At 43.7% G+C, this 14,761-nt stretch overlaps 1 protein-coding gene across 3 annotated transcripts in view; it reads right to left on the reverse strand.

Annotated features, from left to right (window-relative positions):
- Window positions 1-14,761, reverse strand: part of myh10 (myosin, heavy chain 10, non-muscle) — a 60,546-nt gene continuing 45,785 nt past the window's right edge. For all 3 annotated transcript variants that reach the window (XM_062997336.1, XM_062997335.1, XM_062997337.1), the window contains 20 exons: window positions 14,184-14,390; window positions 12,941-13,078; window positions 12,412-12,535; window positions 11,987-12,158; window positions 11,101-11,313; window positions 10,744-10,888; window positions 10,450-10,656; window positions 10,212-10,316; window positions 9,807-9,959; window positions 9,449-9,697; window positions 9,120-9,332; window positions 8,445-8,657; window positions 6,416-6,577; window positions 6,178-6,306; window positions 6,013-6,101; window positions 5,807-5,930; window positions 5,487-5,695; window positions 5,032-5,140; window positions 2,182-2,354; window positions 1-1,666 (listed from right to left, as the gene is read on the reverse strand). In XM_062997336.1, the coding sequence (XP_062853406.1) occupies window positions 1,531-1,666; window positions 2,182-2,354; window positions 5,032-5,140; window positions 5,487-5,695; window positions 5,807-5,930; window positions 6,013-6,101; window positions 6,178-6,306; window positions 6,416-6,577; window positions 8,445-8,657; window positions 9,120-9,332; window positions 9,449-9,697; window positions 9,807-9,959; window positions 10,212-10,316; window positions 10,450-10,656; window positions 10,744-10,888; window positions 11,101-11,313; window positions 11,987-12,158; window positions 12,412-12,535; window positions 12,941-13,078; window positions 14,184-14,390 (3,270 nt within the window). In that variant the 3' untranslated portion in view covers window positions 1-1,530. The remainder of the gene's footprint in view (window positions 1,667-2,181; window positions 2,355-5,031; window positions 5,141-5,486; window positions 5,696-5,806; window positions 5,931-6,012; window positions 6,102-6,177; window positions 6,307-6,415; window positions 6,578-8,444; window positions 8,658-9,119; window positions 9,333-9,448; window positions 9,698-9,806; window positions 9,960-10,211; window positions 10,317-10,449; window positions 10,657-10,743; window positions 10,889-11,100; window positions 11,314-11,986; window positions 12,159-12,411; window positions 12,536-12,940; window positions 13,079-14,183; window positions 14,391-14,761) is intronic.

Genomic DNA, 14,761 nt, shown 5'->3' on the forward strand with positions numbered 1-14,761 from the left:
TGACGAGTACGTTCACAGTTTTAATGCTTAATTTCTGCCGAACATCATACCTACTAATCATTTGTAAATATGTCTTTTAGATTTTTTCAAGCTCTTTATCCTGGTCAGGATCACGGCAAATCCAGTTCCACAGAGAAACACAATTGGTGCAAAGCAGAAACACATACGCTAATCCATCTCAGGCCTTCGACCAGCAAACATGTCTGTATAGATGCCTGGCCAGCCAATAGCACCACTGAGATTCAAACCCTGATCCCAGAGGTAGTGGGCTAGCATAATAGACCGCTGCTCCACTCCATTTATAGTACTATAAATGTTTCAACTGTTTGAATGTAATTTCCACTTAAAACTAACTATAAGTCGGACCTTGTGTTTGTACTCGTTGCTAAGCGTTTGTTTAATGCGACTCGGTTCCTGTACAAAAGCACCGAGATTTATTTCTATCTATTTATAGCTTTATTATAAGCAGCAGTCAAAGCTAATCTTTACAATACGTCGCTGTTGGGAAGGAAACACGCTAAACCTTAGATGTTAGCTGTTCCCGTAAGGCAGAGTCCAGGATCCTGATGTAAAAGAGTCAGGATCATTGTGGGATAAATGTTTGGACGATCACGAGCATGTGCTGATGCAGGTACAGGTTTCTGGAGAAAATGAATAGGATGTTCAGAGACATTTTTGGTTTATGTGAAACACACACCAACCAAACTTTTCTGGTTCCCAAAGTGGGTTCTGTGTCCTCCTTCATTATATTTACCTGCTTCATTCTGATATTATAGGAATACATTCAGCACAGGGTAACACACACAGACACACACACACACACACACACACACACACACACAGAGACACACACAGAGACACACACAGAGACACACACAGAGACACACACACAGACACACAGGAACTCTAAGCTACCTGAGAGCAGCCAATCCATCTTTTTCATGTTCATGTGAGTTTGGAGAAACAGACATTCAGCAAACAGAGTCATCGGAGAACATGACAAACTCCACAGACAGGACAGTGGAATTGCAGTGAGTAAAGTGAGTGTTACCCAGCAACAGAGTCCTGGGGACCTGGGTTCAATTCTTTCCTTTGGTCAGGGTCTGTGAAGAGCTAGTCACTGCATTGCTTTTACTTTCCAGAGTCAGACTGGATCGGCTGCTCTGCATGATAGTGAGTGTGAGTGTATGATGCACTGTGATGAACTTGCGCCCTGTTCAGGGTGTGTTCCTGCCTTCCTGCATTGTGCTTCATGTTGCCAGATAGGTTTCCAAACATTTTAGGGAAGTCCTTGTGAACACGTCCATCATAGCCTGTTTTTGCACTGAATGGGGTATGAACATGAGGAGAACAGATCCAGTTTAAATTCATCACTGCCCAGCAGGGGCATGAGCTAGTGGTTAGTGTCGTTATAGTGTGAGTGTGTGTGTGTGTGTGTAACCTCAGTCCTGATCTTTAAATCATTATATTAGTGTTAAACAGGAGGGTGTAATGTGAGGGTGAGGTGAGGCAGGGCAGCAGAAAGACTCTCTACTCGCTCTGGGGTGGCTGTATCTCATTCACATCGCTGGCTTTGCTATCAGCATCATCGTCTGAGAATTCTCCCTCCATCTGCAGCTGCCTTCGTCCTGAACGACCTGACGAGAAACTTACAGGACCTCCACGCCTGCAACACACACAAACACACGCACACACACACACACACACAATAAACATCATGCAGGGATTGGGTTAGAAGCTGTGTGTTCAGGATAGCTCATATCAGCTGATATCAAACCAGCTCATATCACCTGAATCGCCAGAGGCTAGTAACCATTCCTGAATCAAAAGCCTGTCATTTAGCTTTATTGGCAGGGTTGCCAGATCACAGCCATGACAAAGTGGATACATAATATTTTGCACAGCATTACATTCTGAACCGTCATAAAATAAGCTTCACCAAACCGTTTTAAAGTTGAACCTACAAGTCAGTGGCAACCCAAGAACTAACAACAAGGGAATGTGAGTGGTAGAAACTACCCAGCCACCCATTTCTGCCAAGCTAATGCTGCTTTCTTTAGGCATGTGGTATTTTTGTCTGTGTGAATTGACCCGTAAAAGTGACGTGTTTATTTTTATGTTGATCAAACATCCGAATAACAGCAGTGCATCTGTGTGAAATGGTGTGGGTGTGTAAGATACCTGAGGCGGTTCTTGAGTGCAGTAACCTCCCGGCCGAGCCTCTCGCTGGACTCTGTGGAGTCCTCCAGTTCTCTCTGTAACTTCCTGCGGGAGGCGTTAGCTCGTGTTGCTTCCTCCTCTGCTTCCTCCAACTGGCGCTTCAGCTGCTTCATCCGTGAGTTAGCTTTCTCCATCTGAAAACATACAACTAAGCTTTAATGTGGTACTCTGCATCAGTGTTTCCCAACCTTTTTGACCCACAGCACATACTTCACATTAGAAAAATGACACGGCACACCACCAAAAAAGTCACAAAAAGTATTGTTGTACTGCCCTCTAGTGGAAGAAAATGTAATTGTTCTTCCTGTCACTACACACCGCTCGCATAGAGTACCAAATTTGATAATCTTCCACGGCACACCTGATGATTTCACGCGGCACATAACAGTGGTTGAGAAACACTTCTCTCTCTCTCTCTCTCTCTCTCTCTCTCTCTCTCTCTCTCTCTCTCTATATACAGTGTATCACAAAAGTGAGTACACCCCTCACATTTCTGCAAATATTTTATTATATCTTTTCATGGGACAACACTATAGACATGAAACTTGGATATAACTTAGAGTAGTCAGTGTACAGCTTGTATAGCAGTGTAGATTTACTGTCTTCTGAAAATAACTCAACACACAGCCATTAATGTCTAAATAGCTGGCAACATAAGTGAGTACACCCCACAGTGAACATGTCCAAATTGTGCCCAAAGTGTCAATATTTTGTGTGACCACCATTATTATCCAGCACTGCCTTAACCCTCCTGGGCATGGAATTCACCAGAGCTGCACAGGTTGCTACTGGAATCCTCTTCCACTCCTCCATGATGACATCACGGAGCTGGTGGATGTTAGACACCTTGAACTCCTCCACCTTCCACTTGAGGATGCGCCACAGGTGCTCAATTGGGTTTAGTCCATCACATTTACCTTCAGCTTCCTCAGCAAGGCAGTTGTCATCTTGGAGGTTGTGTTTGGGGTCATTATCCTGTTGGAAAACTGCCATGAGGCCCAGTTTTCGAAGGGAGGGGATCATGCTCTGTTTCAGAATGTCACAGTACATGTTGGAATTCATGTTTCCCTCAATGAACTGCAGCTCCCCAGTGCCAGCAACACTCATGCAGCCCAAGACCATGATGCTACCACCACCATGCTTGACTGTAGGCAAGATACAGTTGTCTTGGTACTTCTCACCAAAGCGCCGCCACACATGCTGGACACCATCTGAGCCAAACAAGTTCATCTTGGTCTCGTCAGACCACAGGGCATTCCAGTAATCCATGTTCTTGGACTGCTTGTCTTCAGCAAACTGTTTGCGGGCTTTCTTGTGCGTCAGCTTCCTTCTGGGATGACGACCATGCAGACCGAGTTGATGCAGTGTGCGGCGTATGGTCTGAGCACTGACAGGCTGACCTCCCACATCTTCAACCTCTGCAGCAATGCTGGCAGCACTCATGTGTCTATTTTTTTAAGCCAACCTCTGGATATGACGCCGAACACGTGGACTCGACTTCTTTGGTCGACCCTGGCGAAGCCTGTTCCGAGTGGAACCTGTCCTGGAAAACCGCTGTATGACCTTGGCCACCATGCTGTAGCTCAGTTTCAGGGTGTTAGCAATCTTCTTATAGCCCAGGCCATCTTTGTGGAGAGCAACAATTCTATTTCTCACATCCTCAGAGAGTTCTTTGCCATGAGGTGCCATGTTGAATATCCAGTGGCCAGTATGAGAGAATTGTACCCAAAACACCAAATTTAACAGCCCTGCTCCCCATTCACACCTGGGACCTTGACACATGACACCAGGGAGGGACAACGACACATTTGGGCACAATTTGGACATGTTCACTGTGGGGTGTACTCACTTATGTTGCCAGCTATTTAGACATTAATGGCTGTGTGTTGAGTTATTTTCCGAAGACAGTAAATCTACACTGCTATACAAGCTGTACACTGACTACTCTAAGTTATATTCAAGTTTCATGTCTATAGTGTTGTCCCATGAAAAGATATAATGAAATATTTGCAGAAATGTGAGGGGTGTACTCACTTTTGTGATACACTGTATATATATATATATATATATATATATATATATATATATATATATATACACACAGTAAATCAAAAAGCCCCTCTGGCAGCAATTACACCTTTGCACACATGGATTTTGGCAGTTTATCCAATCTTTTTTAAGCTCCATATCATATGAATGGATGGAGAGTGTTTAAGAACTGTTGCCTTCAGGTCTCTTTTTTTAACTAAACTCCAAGCGGGTGGTGACTTTTGGGTTCTTTTTCACCTCTTCTTTTGACCATGGTCGTTCTTGCCCAGACGGTTTACTCTTGGAAGGTTCCAGGTTGTGTCAAGCTTTTTTCATTTTAATTAACACCGCTGTGGCCCTGGGTCATTTACAGCCTCAGACATTGTTTTATATAACTGTCTTGATCTTTATAACCATAACACAAACTGAAGGTAAGGACCCACAGACGGTTCCTTGGACTTAATGGTTTGATTTTTGTCCTGACTGTGCAATGTAAATTATGTAGATCCAAACAGTGTCCAATCAATTTAAATAGCTCAGGATCATCTCAAGGATCATCAAAGCAAACAGGATGAACCTGACCATCCAGCAGTCTACAAAAGGTGAATACATTAGTTTAGTAACAAAAATGTATTCTGGGAAAGCTGTGGTCCTAAAATCTACAATGATCTACAATCTACAAGTGATTCATAAAGAGTCGAGTGCGTTAGGTGAAGGTGGAGGTGTGGAAGACTGAAAGTCAGCATTTTTAATCAGGTGGGATTCTGATTACAAATCACATACCTGTTCCTTGTACTGGTCAGCATGACGACGCTCATCCTCCACCTGCATGAACACTTCCTTCAGTTTCTTCTCTGTACGTCTCACAATCTTATTGGCTGCTGAACGCTCTCTGCAAACAGCAAAATAAACCTGAGGGTTTATATGATTTTTTTTAAATATATATTAACATTAAAATCATGGACCCGTGGGCTGATGCACATTGGTAACAAGTCAGCACCACTCAGATTCAGTGAGTTGAGTGCTCAAACACTTGGCAACGGCCAGCTAGTGTGTCAGGCCACAGAGGCACCAGAGTGCCGTTGTGGATTTCAGTGCCATTGATAGGGAACTTCATAGCCAATTTCCCCAAATGCAATATCTCATTAGGAAAACAGAGGTAAGCCTCACATGTCTAAACAGTTTCAAAGCTTGTGTGCATTAGATAAATTATGTGTGTGTGTGTGTGTGTTGCATACTTGGCCTCCTGCTCGAGTTGTTCCTCCAGCTGCAGGATTTTGGCCTCCAGGGCGGCGAGAGTGGATTTAAACTTGGATTTGACTGAACCTTCCAGATCCTGCAGTTTGGACTTGAGTTCCTTGTTTTGTCTTTCCAGTTGCTGACGAGCCGTCTCGCTCTTCTGGGCCAAACTGCGCTCGCCCGCTAGCTCTGTAGTCAGAGTGTCCACCTGTATGTACACACACAAACAACTTCAGCTTTTCAATCCATATAATTACTGAAATGAACATGGCCCTGGTTTGGTGTAAAGAACACTACATGCTGTAACTACAGGACGTACCTGTACGGATGTTTTGCGGAAGCGATCATTGAGAAGCTCCATGTTGCTCTGTTCTTCTTCCAGTTCCTCCTCCAGTTGAGCGATACGGGCCTCCAACCTTCTCTTCTCATCCATCAGAGCAGATCTAACATACACAGACATACACACACAAATGAAGTCTGTCCTTAAATCCCAGTCATGTTGCTATACTGGGAATGGCAACTCACTTTCCAGAGGCACTGTTGGAGATCTCATCAGCCAGCTCATCTCTCTCCTGCTCTGCATGACGCCGTGCTCTCTCTGATGCAGCCAGGTCCTACACACACACCAACTAGTTATTAGTGGGGATGCACAATATGATCAAAATTCTAGCATTGTTGAGTCATACACACCTCTTGTAACTGCAGGATCTCAGCCTCCAGACTCTTGAGCTTCTTCTCGTTTTCTTTTGACTGGGCGAAGATTTCATCTCTTGAGGCACGAGCTTCCTCCAGCTCCCTCTGATAGTCCTTCATCTGAGCCTAACAAAAACGTACAGCCAATCAGAATCCAACACCTCTCTTAATGCCCCCCCTACAGCAAAAGGTACAACCAGGATGCAGCAGCTAACAAATGTGTGTAACGGGGTACCTGGAGTTTGCGCAGCTGCTTGATGGCTTCATCTCGAGCTTTATTGGCTGCCTCAATGTGAGCCTCTACATCTTTCAGGTCCATCTCCAGCTTTTTCTTGGCTGCCACAGCCAGAGCTCTCTGCTTACGCTCGTCCTCCAGCTCCGCTTCCAGCTCGCGCACCTAAACACACATGGATCATAAAGTAAATGTAAATATAATTAAAAGTACAGGAAGCAAAATACCAAACCGCTTGCATTTGTATATACACTAATAATCCAAAACATTAAGACCACCCTGCACAAATGGTGCATATAAGGGTGAGGGATCGATGAGGTGTTGGGCTGATAGTGGTTCCTCAAAGTTCACATGTTGAATGCAGCAGATATGATCAGCGCAAAGACCTGATAAAATTTGATAGGGACCAGAAAGTCATGATCAGACTACTGGGTTGAAGAATCTCCCAAACAGCATGTCAGCGATATTGTAGTAGTGAGTACCCGCTGTCAGTGGTCCAAGGAGGGACAAGCCACCAACCGTGACTTGTTGTTGGACTGTCGAGACTCATTGATGACAGAGGACATGAAGGCTGTGGGGTCTGATACGGACCAACAGAAGATACTGTGGATCAAACTGGAGATGATGTAGCCCTGGTAATGAGGTGATTGTGTCACAACATATTAAAATCATCAGCTGTCTATGCCAGTCAAAGTGGCAATGCAACTCCTGCCCACTGTCCAAAGCACCTACAATGAAAAACTGACATCAAAGTTTCCGAAGAAGGCTGACTGGTCCAAGGAATACTGTTTTTTCAAGAATCATGTGGACGGCTGGGTTTATTCAGTAGAAGGGCGCAGTGCAGGATGATCCACTTCTTAACACACAAAAGCTTAAAGACCTGCAGGTACACCACATAAAGCACAGTTCCTCTAGATCAGAGGTGTCAAACTCATTTTCACCGAGGGCCACATCAGCATTATGGTGGCCCTCGAAGGGCTGATTGTAACGTATCCTGCTGTGATTGCAGTCACATTGCTGTTTTTCTTGGAGGCTGAATTCTGCATTTATATTGTTCTACTTTACCACAGACACGGCCTCATAACACAAGAGACGCACCGTTTTCTCTTCCTGAAGCACAAACTTGTTTTCACTTTCATTAAATTTCCTCCTTCTGCTTAATTTTCTTAATTATCTTTTTGTACATTTTAGGATCATGTGTAAATATGTGTAACATCATCTACTGACGGGATGTGTCACTTTGCAGGTCACAAAATCAGCCTGCATTTTGAAAGATGCAGTTTGTTTAGGATTTTACAGTGTATTTTTAAGACAATCATTCTGTCCTCACTAATAGTTTATCCCCCTTTCTCAGCTAGACAGACAGACAGACAGACAGACAGACAGACAGCTCTCTTCAGAATACAGTCGGTTTATTTGCTTGCCAGCTGTGTGCATCAAACTGAAGTAAAAATACAAACAATAAAAACAATAAAGAACTTACTACAGTAAAAGCACACAGCTGTAGTCAAGTGTTACATCTGGTACAATATGAGATTTAACCAAGCGTAAAATAACGAGTTAAAATTGTGTGTAAAGTTACTAATTGCTATAGTAACGGTAACAACAGTATTTAATTACGGTAAATTTGTAACTAAAGCGCTGTGATATACTCACTAAACATTTACTAACAACTGAGAATATAAACGCCACTACTTACAGACGATGCTTGGGTATTATATTGCAATATAATTATTTGTATTTATTTATTATTGTTTACATTACTGACTACGCTACTCCGCGTTCTTTTGCCGTAAAAGTCACATGGCTTCTTAGCGAAGGTTAAAGTTAGGTGCCATGACTACGATGTCACGTTGTCTCTTAAAGGCGCAGGAGCGCATTAAATTATAAGCGCGTCTCTGTAACGACTCGAACCATCACAAAGTCGTTTAAGCTCTCGCGGGCCGGATCAAATGACGCGGCGGGCCGGATCTGGCCCGCGGGCCGTGAGTTTGACACCCCTGCTCTATGTCTAATTGGATATGGATCTCACCTGTTTGACCAGAAGTCTTTTCTTCTCATCATTTTGTTCATCTTTGGACTGAATGTCTCGTTCGAACTGAGCCTTCATGGCCTGCATGTTGACCTCCAAGCGCAGTTTGGCATCTTCGGTGGCCTGCAGTTCATCCTCCAGTTCCTCCAGCTGAGTGCGCATCTCTTCCACCTGCTGCTCCAGGGTGCGCTTCGACTTCTCCAGCTCATGTACCTGCACGCAAACACACACACACACACACACACACACACACACACACACACACACACACACAGATATATACAGTATATTAAGGAATACTCTACATAGTGATACACCTGGACACCTGATCATGAGCTTATCAGACATCTTATTCCAAATTCGATCCACTTTTGCGACTATAACAGCCTCCACTCTTTTGATAAAGTGTTCCACAAGATTCTGGAGTGTGTCTATAAGAATTTATGCTCATTCAGGTAAACCAGCATTTGTGAAGGCATGCACTGATGTTGGAAGAAAACACCTGGTTCGCCAATCAGTGTTCCAATTCATCTTCAAGTTGTTTAAGTGGGTTAAGGCAGGGCTCTGTACAGGCCACTGGAATTATTGTACATCAATCTGATTAAACCATGTCTTTAGAAGTGCCAAACGTCTGCAGACACAAACCAGAGCTGCAGTGATATAAAAATGACATACGTTTTTGCCCACGTCGTCCTTGGAGCTCATCAGATCCTCCATCTCAGCACGGAGCTGTTTGTTCAAACGTTCAAATTCCTCTTTGGCTTCGAGAGCTTCATCCAGCGCTCGGGCCAGTGACAGAGCCTTGGTTTCCTTTTCTCTTGCTTCAGCTTCAGCTCGATCTCTCTCCTCAGCATAACGAGCTGATATACTCTTCTCCTCAGCCAGCAACTAAACACAAACAAAACCATTAAACATTTGATTTGATCATTAAACCCTAGTAATTATTCTGTTTAATGTTTCTGATCATTAAAAATACTTAAAATAAATAAATAAAACATTCCTACCTGGTCAAATTTCTTCTGCTTTTTCTCCAGGTTGGAGACGATCTGTCTCTGGTGGTCCAGGTCTACGGTGAGATCATCCAGCTCTTGCTGCAGACGAGTCTTTGTTTTCTCCAGCTTATCGAAGGCCAGAGACTTCTCCTCAAGACGAGCATTTGTTGCCTCCACATCCTTCTGCAGCTTCCTCTTTAACTCCTCCAACCCCTCCACCACACCCACATCGTCCTCCAGCTTCTTCTTCGTCTCACACAGCTATAAGCACATGCACACACACACACAGGTATTGGTTATTAGTACTGTGTGTGGTGTAAAGGTGGGTGATACAGCCTGCAGGGGACCCATTTATTAACTCAGACTGTACCTGAGCCTGCAGAGTTGCCAGTTGTTTCTCCAGGTTTTTGCGAGACTCCTCTTCCTCCTCCTGCTGCTCCTGCAGACAGTTCTTCTCCTCCTCCAGCTGACGGATTTTGCTGCTCAGATTCAACTTTTGACGTGTCTCCTCTTGGAGTAGCTCCTACACACATGTGATCATCATTCCATTTATTCAAGATAAAAACTGATTCAAAACCTTTATCACCAATGTGAAAAATCAATTGCCCCTTAACCTAAAAACTGGTTGTGCCACTCCTGGCATTAACAGCTGTAACAGCTACGTTGGAAGGTTTTAGAGCATGAAACTCCCGGTTTGTTGTGCAGGCTGTTTGAAAAATTTTAATAATAAAATGTTGGGAACTCTTGGGCTAAAGAATCACACACCCACACCCACCTGTGTATCCTGTAGCTGGCTCTCAAGGCTGGCAGCATCTTTAGCCAGTTTAATTCCCTTTTTCTCAGCATCTTCCAGCATGGTCGATACATTCTCCAGCTCCGTCTGAACACACACACAAACTCAGCAATTCTCTCGTGGCTGAATGGGGGTGAAGTTTATAATTGATGAAAGTAATGAAAGTGTGTTTACAGTGTTGGTTTACATCAGTAGAGTCAGCATGTATATAGTGCGTTACCTGTAGTTTATGAGTACGCTCTGTAAGTTCTCCCTTGTTTCTCTCCCCCTCGGTAACTCGAGCCAGAACCTCCTGCAGCTGGGCCTCCAGTTTTTTGCGCTTGTGTTCTGATTCCAGTTTGCCCTGTTGCAGCACCTTCACCTCATTACCGAGCTCTTTATTGTCTCCCTCTAGAGTCTGCTTGCTCTTCTCTAGGTTCAGCTTAAACTGTTCACACAAAGTCAAATATCTCAGTCAGTTCAGTCTGAAAAAGGACTGAGGATCATGGAGAAGTTGGTGCACATGCATACTGACCCTCTTGGCTTGTTCCAGATGTTCTGAGAGCTCTTCCAGAGCTGTACCGTGTCTCTGTCTCATCTCCTGAATCTGAGACTCGTGATTTTTTGCTTCTTCATCGATCGCCTTTTTAAGCTCAGTCACTTCCTGTTCTCTCTTCGTCCTACCAACAAGTCAAAATCACAACTGTAACAACAATGAAGAATATCTGGGCATTTAGCTCATTAATAATCTGCTTCCTGCGATTTGGGTTGGTAATTCCAGCAGCAGAAGCTTGTTCACTCTCCTGCTTGTGTTTTCTTGAAGTCTTGAGAATAACAGCCCTAAACCCACAACTAGTGGTGTTTATATTGGTTTTGATTTGTTTTGTTTCACCTGAGTTCCTGTTGAGCGGCGGTTGTGTCAAGCGTGTCCTCCAGTTCAGTCTTCAGAGCCTCCAGTTCTTCACTCAGATCTCTCTTCAGCTTCTCTGCTTTATTGCGAGCGGCTTTCTCAGACTCCAGATCCTCCTGAAGCTCGGCCAGCTGAGCTTGAAGCTCCCTCACCTGCTTCAGAGCGTTGTTCTTCTGAGCCACTTCCTCATCACCCCTGTTGCACAAAAAGTTTAGATTATTTAAGAGTTAACACACAAAATTGATTAGAAATTTTAAAACACTGCACAGTGGTTTGTTTGTTTGTTAGGATTTTAACATCATGTTTTACACTTTGGTTACATTCATGACAGGAACGATAGTTACTCATTACACAAGATTCATCAGTTCACAAGGTTATATCAAACACAGTCATGGACAATTTAGTGTCTCTAATTCACCTCACTTGCATGTCTTTGGACTGTGGGAGGAAACCGGAGCACCCGGAGGAAACCCACACGGACACGGGGAGAACAAACTCCACACAGAAAGGACCCGGACCGCCCCACCTGGGGATCAAACCCAGGACCTTCTTGCTGTGAGGCGACAGTGCTACCCACTTAGCCACCGTGCCACCCCTGCACAGTGGTATGGTTGTAAAAAGTTTGTGTACCCCTCACCCATTTCCATGTTTGGTGAAAGCAAGCGAACAGACCCTCAACAGGTATCCGCTACAAGTATTATAGTTCCAATGAAACTTTATTCTATGTACACTGCTAATTGTAAGCAGTACAGTAAAAAACAGTACAGCCAAAAAAACAGAAGTCAACAAGTCTTCACATTGGTGTCAAACTGGGGGGAAGTCAATCTGAAATTGTTAAAAGTAACCAATACACCCCTGTATGTGTTACCTGGCCAGTACAGCCTGCAGCTCTTCCTCTTTTTTAGCCAGCTGGATTTTAAGCTCGTCAATCTGAGCCTGAAGTTCTGCAATCTGCTCCTGCAGGTCAGTTGTTTCTCCATCCAGCTTCCTCTTGGCTTTCTCCAGCTCCTGCCGGGTCTTTTCCTCCTTCTTCAGACGCTCTGAGGAACACACCCCATTGAACATCAGGGTCAGACAGTCCAGGTAGAAGCTAATCGGTCATAAAATGTTGTTTCATACATAGCGAGTAGTATTTTTGTTTACTCTATAGAAGGAAAGAAAAGTGAAATGTGAAGTTTCTTGTAAATTTGTTCTCTCCTCAATTTCACATTCAACTCTGAATAATGAAACATTAAAAATTAACAAAACCCAAAATATATTCCTAAACATTCAAGGAAAAAAAGAGGAAAGAACCTTCTAGGTCCACCATCATAATCTCCTGCTTGTTCTTCACTTTTCCAAGATTCTTGGCTTTCTCTTCTTCCTCAGCCAGTAACGAAGTCATCTCATTCACCCTCTCCTCGAGCAGCTTCTTCTCCTACAGAGATAAAAAAAGACTTTCTCAGAGCTGGACCACAGGGACCACTGTTACATGCACTTTTTAAGGGGTGCAGCCAAACCTGCTTTATTTATAATGCCACGTATATGAGTGACCACATTATTCAAGTTGCTGCCTATATACTTCTAATGAACTGCAGGTGTTCAGAAAACTCACAAAAAACATACAGTGACATGGGTTCCAGAAAGGTCACAGAAAAAAGGCAGTTAAAATGACTGATCCTGGATCTACCAGGAGCTGCACTGAGAAGTGAGGTGTGAAAATTCATCAACACTTAACACTCTTTGATGTTAAACACAATTGATTATTGATCCAGAACCTCATAGTTACAGAAGAATCGACTGGATTCACCTTGATAGTTACTATAGTCTCCACCTCACCTACCTTGAGGAATTTGGAGTTTTGGTCCTCTACTAGCAGCAGATCTTCCTCCATTTTCTTGATTTTGGACTCTGCGGTGACTTTCTCCAACTGCAGTTTTTGCCGAGCAGCTTCTTCCTCATCCAACTGCTCCTCTAAGTCCTACACAAACACACCCACAATAATGTACTATTACCATACACATATGAGCACAAAAATGGTGCATGTGAGGTGAGGAATCTATTAGATGTTGGGCTGACGGTGTTTTCTCATAGTTTATGTGTTGACAGCAGCAGATCTGATCAGCATGAAGACCTGAGGAACTTTAAGGGAAACCTCAACCCAGCCATCTGGTCATAATCATTTGGTCCTTATAAAACAGAAAGTGGTGTGTCACCGGCAGCCAAGGTGAGTACCCACCAACAGTGGTTCGAGCAGGGATGAGCCACCAACTGCTGACAGGTTAATGTTGACTCATTAAAGTTTCCACAGAAAATCCACTGTGGATCAAACTGCAGTTTGTTTGTTTGTTTTTTATAACACCTTGTTTACTCTGATCAAACTGCAGATCATTTAATTGTGGTGAGAAGTTGAATGTGTCACCACACACGGAACATCAAACCCTTCTGTACCAGTCAGAGTGCCCAGGCTAACTTCTGTCCACTGTACAAAACATCAAATGTACATGCAGGTATCTGAACTGGACAGAGCAAGCAAAAAAAGTCGACTGATCCAAAAAAAAATCCAAGATCGTCTGGGCACATAAGCATCATTTCACACAGTTAACTAAGACGCACTGTAGGACAATTCAGCCTGGTCCATGGACCATGTCTCGGTGAGTCAGAGCTATGGGTGGTCTGAAGATTTTGGCTCAGCTGTGTACTTCCTCTGTGGTATTAAGGTGCAAGCACACAAACCAAACCACATCTTTATGGACCTGGTATTGTGCACCGGAATACAATCATGCTAGGACAGGAAGTGTCCTTTCCTAATATCCAACCCCAAAGTGGGATGGATTTTATATGCCTTGAAACTAATGTGCAATGCCGTGTAAGAACGTATGAGTAGGTGAATGATTCTTCTGAATGTAATTTCAATCTGCACTTGGAGCTAATTCTTCATCACCATCTGAAACTCAACTGATGTCACACCCATGAACAGTGGAAATTTGAAACGGTGCCTCTGGTCCATGTGACCTTTCATTCTCCAGATTTTGTACCTGCTGGAGACAAAAAAAAAAACACAGATCACATCACAGCTGTATTACCTGTATGTGCGACTGCATCTTCTTCTTCTCATTCTGCAAGTTCTGGTTGCGCTCCTCCTCCTCTTCTACACGAGACTCCAGATCATGCAGGATCTCCTCCAGCTCCTGTTTCTTAGCCACTAATCGAGCTCTCATCTCCTCCGCCTCTGCGAACAGCTCTGTCTCTGCCTGTAGCTGCTCCGCCAGGATGTTCTTCTCCTCCGTAAGCTGAGGACCAATGCAAACAGGTTGAAAAAAACAACATAAATGTGCCCAGAGTTGCCTTGTGCCCAGTAGAAATCTACTGCATGGCATCATTCACCCACAGTAATTTACTCACCCCTTCACTCACTGTCTTACCCAATCACTTTCACCCACTCTCTCATGCTTATTCACTTTTACCCATTATCTCATCACCCGTTCACCTTCACCTACAGTGTATCACAAAAGTGAGTACACCCCTCACATTTCTGCAAATATTTTATTATATCTTTTCATGGGACAACACTATAGACATGAAACTTGGATATAACTTAGAGTAGTCAGTGTACAACTTGTATAGCAGTGTAGATTTACTGTCTTCTGAAAATAACTCAACA

The sequence above is a fragment of the Trichomycterus rosablanca genome, chromosome 6, assembly GCF_030014385.1.
Source record: "Trichomycterus rosablanca isolate fTriRos1 chromosome 6, fTriRos1.hap1, whole genome shotgun sequence".
NCBI lineage: Eukaryota > Metazoa > Chordata > Actinopteri > Siluriformes > Trichomycteridae > Trichomycterus > Trichomycterus rosablanca.